The 14,043-nt window shown below is 37.6% G+C and overlaps 2 protein-coding genes across 2 annotated transcripts in view; both read right to left on the bottom strand.

The window, feature by feature from the left end:
* Positions 1-14,043, bottom strand: part of LOC115837636 (putative neuroblastoma breakpoint family member 7) — a 655,832-nt gene that overhangs the window by 167,646 nt on the left and 474,143 nt on the right.
* The window catches only part of NOTCH2 (notch receptor 2), a 164,005-nt gene that overhangs the window by 74,017 nt on the left and 75,945 nt on the right, over positions 1-14,043 (bottom strand). The window contains exon 5 of the mRNA XM_030824712.1: positions 5,564-5,686. Within this exon, the coding sequence (XP_030680572.1) occupies positions 5,564-5,686 (123 nt within the window). The remainder of the gene's footprint in view (positions 1-5,563; positions 5,687-14,043) is intronic.

Here is a 14,043-nt window from a genome sequence, read left to right as displayed (position 1 = left end):
TGTGTCTCTTACAGTATCTAGCATAATATATTCCATGTAGTGGTTGTTCAATAAATATCTGTAAGTAGGTGCAATAGATAAATTATTGAACCTACTAACAACCAATCCATGGGGGCTTAGAGAGCCATGAAGTTAAACTGGATCGTGCCTGTAACATAGCCAAGGCTACTCCCTGAGTCATGGACTGCAGGGCAGGAAAGATCCTGCAGTCTCACCTTCTACATGTGGGGCTAGACTATCCACTCGTCCCTGTTTCCACCAGCAGCGCCACTAATCAACTCTGGGACATCTGGGGCAAGGGTGCTTCAGGTTAGCACTGTGGCAGTCTGCCCAACTGATAGGAAACCGAATTTGGGGTTAGGAGGTAGAATTCAGAGAACAGGCTTATTATAGAGTCCTCACAATCAGGCTTACAGCAGAAAAATTGAAATGTGAGACATATTTTCCCATTCCTCCATGTAGAATATAAATCAGAGCAGCTTTGCAGTACCATATATAATTAAGTAGTTTTCTCTCTCAATCAAAAAACCTCCATCCCTATAGTCCTAAAAAAAAAAAAGTAGAAAAATGGTTGTGAGAAAAGCCTCACTCTAGAGAATAATTCATCACCAGCTAGAGGCTGGACTGAGACAGGAATATCTAGCTCAAAATAAAAGCACCATCATGAAAATCTCCATTCCCAGACACAAGGAGCTCATGCACCACCTCTGGCAAATGTACTTGCCAACTCACACCAAACATTTTTACTGAATTGGGAGCACCGACAGCAATGGAAACCTCCCCCAGCTCTTGAGGCTCATCATGCTGTAAAGGAGAGCTGAGAGAAAGTGTGGTCAGTTTTCTTTGACTCATATCCACCTAACTTCCATTGTTCACTTCTGCTTCATGTCCCAGAGCACTATTCCAAGCCCACGCTGAAATTACATTTCTGGATTAATAACAAGCACAAGAAAATAAATCATATCTGCCCCAGAAGTGAGCCCAAAGTCAAAAGCAGCCACAGAGAGGAATTTGTGAGTTGAGCTTAGGGTCAACTTTAATTCTGAAGGAAATGAACCTTTAAAAAGAAAATTCAAATAACAGTCTATGTAGACAAAACATTAATCTACACTGCTCTGATAAATTTTGGGCCCTTTAAAACCTTTTTTTCCTTAAATGGATATCTGCCAGAGCAGAACTTCTCTGATAAGATGGCCTGAGGCCAAATACAGTATAATAAAGACATTTGTGCTCTATCTTCATCCAACCATCAGATCTACTTCTATTTCCTAAAGGAACATCCAGTTTTCAGGCTTATCCCTATAAGACAATTCCTATAAAGAAGTAAATCATCTCCCCACACCCACTCTGTAAGACCAATTTCTTTTTTCCATCTGAGCTTAAGCTAGTCCACAAGAGTGGTAGTTTTTGAAGGCACAAACAAACACTAATTAGACAGCCACAGTAGGTAAAAACGCCTGCAGTGGGGTATAACACAATTCTGCCCACAGGCCATGGGGAAACCATCTATTCCTCTACTTCAGAGCTAGAACAGATGCTTCTACAAAGCAGCAGCAATGGTAATACCTACAGACCATCTTTGCATCTGAAGTAATGCTGTCCAACTGAAATATAATGAGAGTCACAGATATAATTTCAAATTTTCCAGTGGCTACTAAAATATTTAATAGTAAAAAGGTATAGGGGAAATTAATTTTAATATTATATTTAATTCAATGTACCAAAATGTATTATTTCAGCATCTAATCAACATTTAAACATTATTAAAAAGATATCTTTTTTTCCATACGAAGCTTTTTTATTTTTTTTTGAGACAAGTTCTTGGTCTCCCTCTCTCCCCCAGGGTGGAATGTGCAGTGGAGTAATTAGCCTCCCGAGTGACTAGGACTACAGGTGCACGCCACCACACCCAGGTAATTTTGTATTTTTTGTAGAGACAGGGTTTTGCCATGTTACGCAGGCTGTTCTCAAACTCCTGGGCCCAAGAGATCCATCCATCTCAGCTTCCCAAAGTGCTGGGATTAGAGGCATGAGCCACTGTGCCCGGCCATACTAAGTCTTCAAAATCAGTTATTTGACAGTTACAACACATCTCAATTCACATTAGCCATATTTCAGATGCTCAATAGCAAGATGAAACTAGGGGCCACCATATAGAATAGGATGAATTTAGAATGTTTAGCATAATAGCTGTTTGCAGAACTAATGAAAAAATAAACTTTTTATTGCATTTTTGGTCGTTTCAATATCCCAAGAAAGAGATAACAGTAAATAAAGGCTGCTGAGAAAAGGAGGCTGACAAATTTACCCTAAATCAAACCATGAATAGAGCTGGAATTTATGCTCGTCTTGAAGTGTAGAACTTGCTACAAAAGACCAAGCCTTTTATGTATATGTACTTAGAAAACAAAGCCATAACTATCAGGTTCTTCTCATTAAAAGCATGGCAAATTTCCAAATCTCCATTTATTTAAAATTAATGCCTATCTATTTTCAGCCATATAGTCTTACCCATTCTTTTTCAAATAGCTGGCAACTTCATTTCCTTCATTTCCTCACCTCACTACTCCAACCCCTCCTTTTTCATTTTGTAAAAAGCCAGACCAAATAGTTAATGCTTCAAGTCTACAGCTGGAAATTGTAAAAGGAATTCTGAACAAAGTTATAATAGGCTCTTAGGTATAGTGAAAAAGCATCAGACTGAATCTAAAGCATACACATAATGTTAACTTCTAACCTCAAAATAACCAGCTAGGTTCTTAAAAAGGGAAAACACAAGGAGTAAATCACCAAATCTCAGGATAATGAAATTTTCAGTCTATTAAAAAAACCCAAAGTTCTTAAAATAAACAAGATAATTTATAAAATCAATTTTACATAGAAAAAAGACCACCGATTTGAGCACAGATTTGGAGTTCAACAAGCCTAGATTCAAACCCTAACCCAACCACTACGGGTCTTGGGCAAATTATTTAACCCTTTTGAATACGCATCATCATCTGAAAAAAGGATATTTAAACTCTATCTCTAATACAGTTATTGCAAAGATTACACAAGATAAAACATTGTAATTAGCACAGTATTTGGATGCTAATAAACATTAGTTAACTCCTACTAGATCCCTGCTCCATTCATTTCTTTAATTTGTGTAACACAGAAAAGGCTAATCTGAATTTATACATCTAATATCAGTAGAAATAGAAGCCCTATGACACAAAATTTTCCTTCTGTTTTTCTCTTTACAATAGGGTAGGGGCTGGGATGGTAAATAGCTCAGCTACATGCTACTGAGAACAAAGGTCTGTAAGGAGTGCTAGTAACTGCTGTCATCAATAGTCCATCCGCCCCCATAACTCGGTACATCCTTCACATCAAGCATATAATATTATCAATACAAACGTGGTAAGTGCTATCACACGGGAATACATGGGGTACTAAGGGAGTCCAGAGTAGAACATTTAGCTTAACCTGGAGCGAGATCAGGGAAGCCTTCCTGAAGCAGGTAACCACTTGATCTGAGTCAGGCATGCCAAAAATGATGAGAAAAATGGGGGAGGAGTGGAGAAGGAAACCCTAGAGAAAAGGAATGGTGTCAATGAAGACACAGGATGTGAAGTACTATGCAGTATGTACAGGAAAATTGGGAGCAGAGAACTGCTAGAGTATGCTGCTAGATGCATGAGAAGGAGACTGGGGAAGCAGACAGGGCTGAGGCCATGAAAGGCTTCATATAACAGAAGAAGGATCTTAGACTTTCTCCTGTTGATGATGGGCAGGGCAAAAACAAGGCTTCTCATTGGGAATCAAAGAATTGGCATGAGTGAAGAAGAAAACCTGTGATGAATAACAAAAACAACTGAAGGTCACTCTAAATGACAGACAGCAAATCAAAAGAAATAAAATTGCCACATTAAACTTATCCATGATCTCCACCACCCTTTTTGGAAAATACAAAAACAGAAACATCTTATAAAGACTTCTATCGAAAAGAGGCATTTATTAAATGTCCTGGGATAAGAAATTTGAATAAAAAATCATTTCACTGGGAAAGTCTTCCCCAAGAGCAGGTCTTCCTAATTAATATCAAAGCAAGAAACCAAGTGTGGTATCAAACAAAAACCAGCAACAATATTACAATGCTGTTTAATCTTCACTGGCATCAGAAGCCTCAGTACTACACAGTTACTCTCTCACAGAGCAAGGGAGAGATCAGAATGTGGTCAAGTTCTTAACAAGTATCTCATCCTGTCCAATACTGTAAGGATCATTAAAAAGCAAAAAAAAACATAAATTTTTCCAGTTACTATATGTCATGTAATTAACTTTACAGTAATTTTTTAAGTTGAAAAAATAGCCTCTGAAAAGTCTACCATAGAAAAATGGCAAAAACTAGAAGAGAGAATGTGACAAAAACTACAGAGGGTTAGAAGTGAAGTTCTAGGATGAAGACACCATGAAGAAATTCTAGGGAAGTCCCAATTCTAGGAAAACCTGGTGGGAAAGTATTAAAAGGGACAGTTTGGGAATTAAAAGCAGAAATGTTTGGCCTCCCCAAGAAGTTCTGTGACTGAGTTTTTAAATGCTTTTCATCTTTTTCTATTCATAGTCTATAGCTCTGAAGAGTACTCTAAATAATTAGATGCTACAGATAAGGAAAAGTAATTCAGAGACACTAAAGAATACCAGGTAGTAATGGCTGCACTTCGACATTAGGATTCTTTGTAGGAGATAGCCCACTACTGGTACTGTAATTTTTTCTTATAATACTAACTTCCTGTTGGGTTTCCACATTAAATTAATTTCTCTCAAAAAGGCCCAGCTCTTAGTCCCTTAATCAGTTCTTAATTGTCTCTACTTTCAGTAGATAAACAGACATAAAGAGAAATTAGAACCAAATGTCTGCATAAATCACTCAACCTGCCTAAGACTACGTGAGAAACTTCCAAGAGGCTGTAAAATTAAGCAAGACTACCCTTCTAATGTTAGAGGCAGAAAAAACTATTTTTGTTCGTGTGCAAAAAGGGATAGAAGAAAAAAAGAAATGTAGGATGCGTATCATAAAAATAATGTCATTAAGAGTACCTGCCCAACACTTTGCCTAGTTATAGAACATGACATTAAGATGGGACAGATCTCTGTCCATGAACAAATAAGCTCTGAACTCTTGTAGCCTGTACAATTTATTTTAGCATTTCAGGAAATTTTTCCTCTTTAGTATTTATTAAGCATCTACTATGTTCCAGGTAATGTCCTGCTTTTCCCAAATAATAAGCTTAGAGTGTACCAATAATGCTCTTCTCTCATATCTGCCACAGCATCTAGCATGGTGCTGAGTTCAGAGTTGCTGCCCAATAATACCTGTGAAAATATGTCTTTGAGTGAACATAGGAAAATGTATGAGGTTAGTACAATAAGCAATGATCTAGCATGGAGATCCTGCTCAGTTCACATACTGGTTCCAGAGCAGGCCTAAGATATTTGTTACTGATATTTTAAAAAAAACAGTCTGCCTCTGGTTACCAATCCATATCCCATTCTGGTGGATTCTCCACACTGTACATACCTGTCCATTGTGGGGGGCAGCGGCAGTTGTAAGTGTTGACCCCATCCACACAAACCCCTCCATTCTGACACCTGTGGTTAGGGCAGTCATCAATATTCCTCTCACAGGTGCTCCCTTCAAAACCTGGTAAATGAAGAACAAAATAAAATGACGAAATCTCATACAGAAGAAACAACCTGCTCTGTTCCCACAGAACATGGTTATTAGAATAGACCTGCTTCATGACTTCAGTTCAACAGCTGCTCACCCAGGACTCACCATATGAAAAATCCCCAATTCTTTGTCTTCTCTGGCCTCAAGCATAGCTAGACAGTGAAAGTGACTCATTGTGCCAATGGCATGCCTTCATAGTTACCTCACAAGTATTTCAAAAGGTTTTCATGAAATAAAATCCCAGGGATGATAAATGTCTACTTGGGACAGAGATATTCAAGGGTTCTAAAAAAACAGGGTATTGGATTTTCCCCAGCTCCATACCAGACTAATGGGAAGAACAGATAAAATATTACCTAATTAAATTTAAGTTCCTTTTATTTTTTTTCTTTGAATGATTGCTAGAAGGCCTCCAAGCCAGGTGGGGAAGAGAGTGGGGGAGGATATAGGAAAAATATTGAACTTAAAGTATGAAGATATGGGTCAAGTCCCAACCTCACCACCTGCAATCTATTCGTACATGGTAAGCTAAAGCTCCACATCAACTTCCTCACCTGTAAAAAATGAGGCTAATTCCACTTGCCTATCCTGTCTTTCTAATTATAAGTGCCACATCATGAGTAAAGTGCTACACAAATGTTACAAGGTATCTGCAAATTGGGTGGCATTATTACTAACTAAGCTTACCAGCACTTCAAATTCATCAGGCTCTTCTCTAAACTTACAGCATTACTTCCTTCCTCTTGACTTTTTCTTTTATGAAAAATGAAACTAGTACACCAAGTTTCACTCCAACTGCCCACAGAGTCGTCCTTTGTAGTTTATATGTTGGGCCTCTTACTTTCTCTTTCCTTGCTACCAAACTCCTGAGCTAATTAAATAGAAGACTACCAGCTTCTATTCTAAACATTCTCCTATTTGAAATATAGTATGATTACATATTTGGCTTCCTCAAAATATCCCTTAAGGTTCCTCTCTCACACTCAAAACACTTACTGGGCCTTACATTAGGCACTGGTGATACAGCAGTGAGTCCCTGCTTTTGTGGTATTTACAGCCTTGTGAGTGGGACACACATCAATCACACTTTGCTTTATTCCTTACCATAAGTTACTGTGGCATTCTACATCTGCTCTGCTACACTGGAACATGGCTGATTTCTCTTAATACAATGGCAGCCATATAAATAAGTATAAACTGAGTGACCAAAAACATTAGCCAAAAATCACTCCATGGAAGACAGAAATCATTGAAGGCTTTATTGAAGGAAATTATATGTCTCCAAGTATTTGGTACTCAGTCCATTCAAGCAGATGAATCACTAAAGAAGCCTGAAAAAGACTATGAAAATTTACTCAAATTTCAAAAATGTATCATATTACTCATATTTCATATTACTCATACAGAAATATGAGTCTTACAAATAGACTAATGAGCCAGAAAATGATGAGCCATTAAAGCCCACCCCTACAGAATCTATGGGATCTACTAGGTCCTTGAATAAGAACTAGGGTCTTTGCCCCTAGTCTGGTGCTCTTGATGAAGATATTCTTTGGAAAATTTAAAGACATAGTTTTAGATTGTTGGGGAAAATGGGGCCCCTGGCCTACAACTGCTAAACTTGAGAGGTCTGGTGGTGTACTAGAATGTCAACGATCATCCTCCCCTAACTTGATCTCTCTGATGAGTAAGACTAAATACAGTTGACTAGGGTGTCAGGGAGGTAGTAAAACCCTTGTAGCTCAACTATAAGGAATAGAAACTGTGACTCTAACTTTATATTAGCCAATGTTACAACTAACTGAATTCACCAACCACAGACAAGAAAGCAGAAGCATTTCAGCAGAACCACAACAGAAAAGAAATAACGTGTTTCTTTCTATAACTGATTGACTATTATTGAGGTACTTTCTCCCTGTCAATAGGTAGGTAGGTAGGTAAGAAGGGAGGTAGGTAAGACAGTTATTTCATGGCCAAAAGCATGGCTTCTGGAGCCGAACTGTCTAGGCTCAACTCTCAGCACTGCCATGCAACAGCTGAGTGAACATGGGTGATAAACTTTCTTGGGGAATTAACAGGACCCACCTTAAATAGTTATTGTAAAGATTAAACAAATTAGATAAAAACAGCACTTAATTCAACAAATGGTCCTGGAACAACTAAATATCCACATGCAAAAGAATCAAGTTAGACTCCCCCCCTCACATAAAAATTAACTCAAAATGGATTGAGACCTAAAGGTAGGTGGTAAAATTATAAATCACTTAGAAATAGTAAATCTTTGTAATGTGGCATAAGCAAAGTTTTCACAAATATGACTGAAAGCACAAACAACAAAAGAAAAAATAAATTGTATTTCATCAAGTTAAAAACATTTGGGCTGAAAAGTATATCATCAAGAATGTGAAAAGACAGCATACAGAATGACAGAAAATATCTGCAAATCATATTATCTGATAAGAGACTTGTATTTAGGATATATTCTTAAAAACTATTACATTCAATATTAAAAAGATAAACCAATTATAAAGTAGGTAAAGGGTCTGAACATTCTCCAAAGAAGATACATAATGACTAATAAGTATATGAAACGATGTTGAAAATCATCAACCATCAGGGAAATGTAAATCAAAACCACAATGAGATAAACACTTCACATTGCGGATGAATATAATAAAAAAAAAAAGACAATAACAAGTGTTGATGAGGATGTGGAGAAACTGGAATTCTCATATACTGCTGGTTGGAATGTAAAATAATGTACCCACTTCAGAATAGTCTGACAGTTCCTGAAAAGGTTAAACAGCATTACCATCTGACGCAGCAATTCTGCTCCTAGGTATATATCCAAGAAATATGAAGATATATGTCCACTAAAAAATTATACAAGAATGTTCATAACAGAATTATTGATAATACTCAAAAAGTAGAAGCAACTCAAATGTCAATCAACTGATGATGGATAAATAAAATGATAAAATGTGGTAAATCCATATGATAAAATATTATTCAGCCATGAAAACACACAGAGTACTGATAAATGCTACCACATCAATGAACTCTGAAAACCTCATGCTAAGTGAAAGAAGCTGTCACAAATTACTACATGCTGCATGTTTCCATTTGTATGAAATGTCCAGAAGAGGCAAATAAAGACAGAAAGTAGACTAGTAGTTGCCTAGGGCTGGGAGGGAGTTAGGAGAATGGAGAATAATTGATAATGGGTAAAGGGTTTCTTTTGATGTATAAAAATATTCTAGAATTGACTGTGGTGATGGTTACTCCTATCTATAAATCTACTAAAATTACTGAATTGTGTACTTTTTTAAGAAGTAAATTGTATGGTATATAAATTATATCTCAAAGCTATTGTATTAAGGGAAAAAGCACTAAACAGTGCCTTACACATATTAGCTAATATTATTATTTGTCAGTGGTATTATAGCATTCCTTAGAGATTGTCTACTCTAATCCTTTTATGTTTCAGATGAGGAAGTTGAGAGCCACATGGCTGACTTGACCAAGATTAAACGGCTAGTAAGTAGGAATAAGTACTGAACCAGAAACTTTACCCATTTGCAGTCCATATGTTTTCTGGGACCCTGGAGTTCCCTTTCAACAATGTAAAAATATAAACTTAGGTCAAAAGTTCCCATGTCTGAGAAAACTCAAGCCAAATCAGTTCTCCTCCAAAGTTAAGACAGGATTTATGCTTTAAAAGTAGAGATACAGAATTCTCTTTGGAAAGATGTACCAAATTCTTGTAAGAAACAGTCTACCCAAAGTAGGGGAAAGGCTACATGAAAAGTTACAAGACACTTCTTAAAAATATATCTTAAGTTTTTAGGGAAAGGTAAACAGACAAGTTTCCAGACCCGTGGGTGGAATGGGTGTAGCAGGTTCACTGAGAGGCTCACAGCGCCGTACTAAAGGGAGTCTACTGCTTAAAGCCAATTCACATCCTTAAAAGGTCAAATGGAGAGAAATTAAACTTGGGAGAAGCATTTTAAGACTGTGCTGTTACAAAACCTCGGGCCACTTAACTGATTAATCATGGCAATGAGGGCAGGGACCAGAAAGAGTCATTCGAACCTGTCATCCCCACACAGAACAGCAACTTTCAGGGAAACACCCTTATCTTTGCATTTTCAGACCCCGGGAGGTGTGAGAGTGGAAAGGCTAGGTAGAGAAGAAGAGAGCAGAATGGAGATGAGATGACAAAACCAGGATTCTCTGAGGCTGGGCTTGAAGTCCTCAAGAAAAACTCCCATGAACAAGGAAGAAAGGGTGAAGAAAAAAACAGGGATACCTGGAACTGGACAAAAGTAAAAAGATAGGATACCTTTTTTCTCCCAGAAGAAGTCTGTCACAAAAGCAAACCTGCAAATATATGATCAGTATAACACCCAAGAAAATGACACATGCGGCTGGGCATGGTGGCTCATGCCTGGAATCCCAGCACTTTGAGAAGCCGAGGCAGGTGGATCATCTGAGATCAGGAATTCGAGGCCAACCTGACCAACATGGTGATACCCCTTCTCTACTAAAAATACAAAAATTAGATGGGTGTGGTGGCAGGCACCTGTAGTCCCAGCTACTCGGAAGGCTGAGACATGAGAATAGCTTGAACCCGGAGGTGGAGGTTGCAGTGAGCCGAGATCGCACCATTGCATTCCAGCCTAGGCGAAAGAGCGACGCTCCGTCTCAAAAAAAAAAAAATAAGAAAAAGAAAGAAAGAAAGAAAGAAAAGAAAAGAAAATGGCACATGCCCCCAAGTGTGAGAATGTGGGAATGCAAGAAGGAATCCCTGGCCTGTCCCTATTCAACCAGTTTTCTTGGCACACACCTTCCTTTCTCTGAATGAGCCCAGATTAACTCACTGACCCCTGTGCCACGTATCTCCCACTCCATCACCCGCCCAGGCTCACTGCTTCCACCTGCGTCCCTTCATATCTCCCTACTGACCTCCACTTTTTTCTATCTTTGTCACCAAAGAAGTCAAAGAAATAAATAGGATTCAAAAAGAATAATTTCAGCACATTTAAAAAATTGTAGAATATAGGAGTTCTCATCTCTGTTTACCATGTTCAATTCATTCATTTTTCAAATTTTCATTGAGGCACCATTTTATGACAGGCACTATGCTGGGGATACTGGGGACTAGGGTAGGGAGTTAAAATGAGAGTGTCTACTTGGAAAGATGAACAAATAAATAATCACCGTGATAAGTGCTGTGCTAGAGATATGCAGATGTCAAAAGACCTTAGAAGGTCTCCAATCCACTTGGAGGGTAGGGAATATAAAAGGCATTTCAGTGAAATAGGGTGACTTTGACAAATCATTAAGAATGAGTTCTACATAAAAAAGGGGAAGAGAGGGTGATAGAAAGCTGAGGAGGCAGCATAGGCAAGAACATCCAGCATGAAAGAACAGTGAGGGACATCAGGAACATCTTTCAGGAACATCAGGTAAAACAGACTTAGGGCCCAAGTCAAAGGAGCTAAAATAATACACCCTGGAAAGTGGTATGATCATTTCTGCATCTGCTCCAGAGAAACCTGCCAAAATATGATTAGCATAATACCCAAGAGAACGTCACATTCCCCATGTGTGAAAATGCAAGAGGGAATTATTTCTAATAGTTCTTAAGCTCAGCAACAACAGAGTAGACACAAAAGCCACAGAATGTGCTTAGGCTTTACTTTAATGATATAGGGATATCACATATCATCAGCCTGTGGAGTACAGGGGTAGTTTACAAAGGATAAACCTTCATTGTTTGGAAAGGAAAGATCAGAGAGCTCTTTATGAAGTTTAAACAAAATCAGAGGAATAAAGAGATGTGGGAAAGAAAGAAAAAAAGAAAGTACATTGAGGACAGTCCAATCCAACTGTGAACTCATAAGGGACAGCCAGTAAATTCAAACAGCCTACTGTTTTTTGATTACTTGTGCTACTTTATTAAAATAGCCACAGACACAAAACTAGTCTACCTCTTTCTCTCCCCATTATTGGCCCGAACCCAAAAATAGTGGTAGTAAATGATTTAATAATTTATTTTCATGCTCCATTTTGTTCTTAAATTAAAATTACTGTGGTTGGTTCCCCTCCTTTAGCTTCTGCTAAAGACTTTACATAATGAAAGCTCATGAAGCGTCTGGATTACTAACAGTTACTTATCCAAAAAGATGAGACATGGTTCATTGATTTGATTCTATTAGTTCCCTCTTGAAGATATTTTTCTCCTCCCTCTGTGAAGAAACATTTCTTTCTGTGTCATACAAGATGAGTCATTTTTGTAGTTTTAATTCCCTCTTGAGTCCTACAATAATACTAAAATACTCACAATGACTACAGTATCCTTTGCAGGGAAAGAATTGTAAATTAACCATTTAAATATAGTCACTAAGTTATGTGGTATTCACTGACTCAGAGTTGAAAAAGACTCCAAAATTTTTATCCAGTATTAGAGTATATAAGGACAAAAGGAGAGGCCAAACTAAGTCTAGGATGCACAATACAAAGAAGAAAATGAGAAGACCAAAGTTACAGTCTCAATACTATGACATGATACTAAACCATACAGTCAGCCAGCCAACATATATTTGCAGGCCTAGTATATACTGGGCACTGTTTGTAGGTGTTTGGGTTACATCACTAAACAAAAACAAAGATACTAGTTTTCATTCTGGAGAGGGTAAGAGGCAGTAGAATTTGGAAAAGACAGACAATAAACAATAGCCATAATGAAGTAAATTATATAGTATAAATTATATAGTAAGAAGATAAGAGTTACAGAAAAAGAAAACAAAAAGTAGACCAGGGTTAGTAATTAAGGGGGTGGGGGACAGTTACAATTTTAAATAGGGTGGTTAGAGTAACCCTCAATTAGAAGTGCCAAGACGTGAAATGCAGTGGAAGCAACCATTTGAGAGTTGCAGAATACTTTAACAAGCTACTTTGCCTCCTGCTGACTTTGTTTCCCCATTTTTAGAACTGAAATAATAATTCTCATCAAATAAGGGTGCTATTTACATTGAGATAGTGACTATTACTATAAGTAACATTTTAGTCTCTTGACAAGCATGGGAAGCAATGGAATGAAGGGCAATGGAAGGAAGGGCACTGCATTATGAAAAGGACTTTTTAAAAGAAAATCATCTCTAGGCACTATTTCCCTTTGTGGAAATGAAGTGAATATTTTCTGAACTCCACCTGGGACATATGAACAATGAGCATGAAATCTTACAAACTGTATAAATAACATTTATTCACAGTGTCACTGCATCACCTATTGTTTTGAATTCTCTTTAAATTTCCTTCTATATATTTATCCAAAGCTGAAGTCATCTGTTTTAGATTATGGGACCCTGAAAAGCAAGAACTAGTCTATGTAACTACTTTTAAACATCTGAACAATGCTATATATATTTTTTTCTTGTATATATATATATATATTTTTTTCTTGTATATATATATATATACACACACACACATATTGATATGTAACAAGTACTATTTGATTATAATTAGGAGTGTCTTGGTTTTCTTATAATATGAACACATATTTTTAACCCGAACAGCTGAAAGCATTTAATGAAAAGTTTTACACATCTACCAAGTGCTTTCAGGAAGCAGATGTGCTGTGCAGTGTGGCGCAGTAAGATGCACAAAGCAAAGGCTTTGAAAATAAACTGCCTGGGTTTCAGGACCCAGCCTAACCACATATTAGCTGTACAACTTTGGGTGAATCACTTACCATCTCCAAACTTCAGTTACTTCATGTGGGAAGACTTGAAAAATAATACCTGGTCCCAAGATTTTTGTGTAATTGAGCTAATAAGCATGGAAGTACCTGGCACAGTTCCTGAGCCACCAAAAAAATGTTAGTTTTCTCTTCACCAAACCTCCCCATTCCCACCCCTCATGCTAATCTTCCCTCCCACACACACACACACCATCAGTGAGTAAATAAGTGTCTTGCGTTAAACTACAAGCAGAGAATAAGAGACAGCCAAGATTTCCTTACTCTATTTCACTAGCCCTGGCAGCCTCTCAGCTGTGGAATCCTTGGTTATTTCCTTTCTCAAGGAGGAGATACTATTCTAGTTTGACAGATCCTTTCCTGGACACACTCTCAGAATTCCCTAAGGTTCTTATCGTGGCTAATGGATAACAATGCAGAGGCTATGGGAGTGAATAATCACTCTCTCTCAGCTAAAAACTTCCTTTATTGACTTCTCTAACTTCCCGTCAACATCTTGCTGCCAAATCAACCTCTTGTTCTAGGCAATTATTAAAAGCAATTTTCTTGAAACTGAAAAACA

This window comes from Nomascus leucogenys, chromosome 12, assembly GCF_006542625.1.
Source record: "Nomascus leucogenys isolate Asia chromosome 12, Asia_NLE_v1, whole genome shotgun sequence".
Classification (NCBI taxonomy): domain Eukaryota; kingdom Metazoa; phylum Chordata; class Mammalia; order Primates; family Hylobatidae; genus Nomascus; species Nomascus leucogenys.
This window is presented reverse-complemented; position numbering and strand designations above follow the sequence as displayed.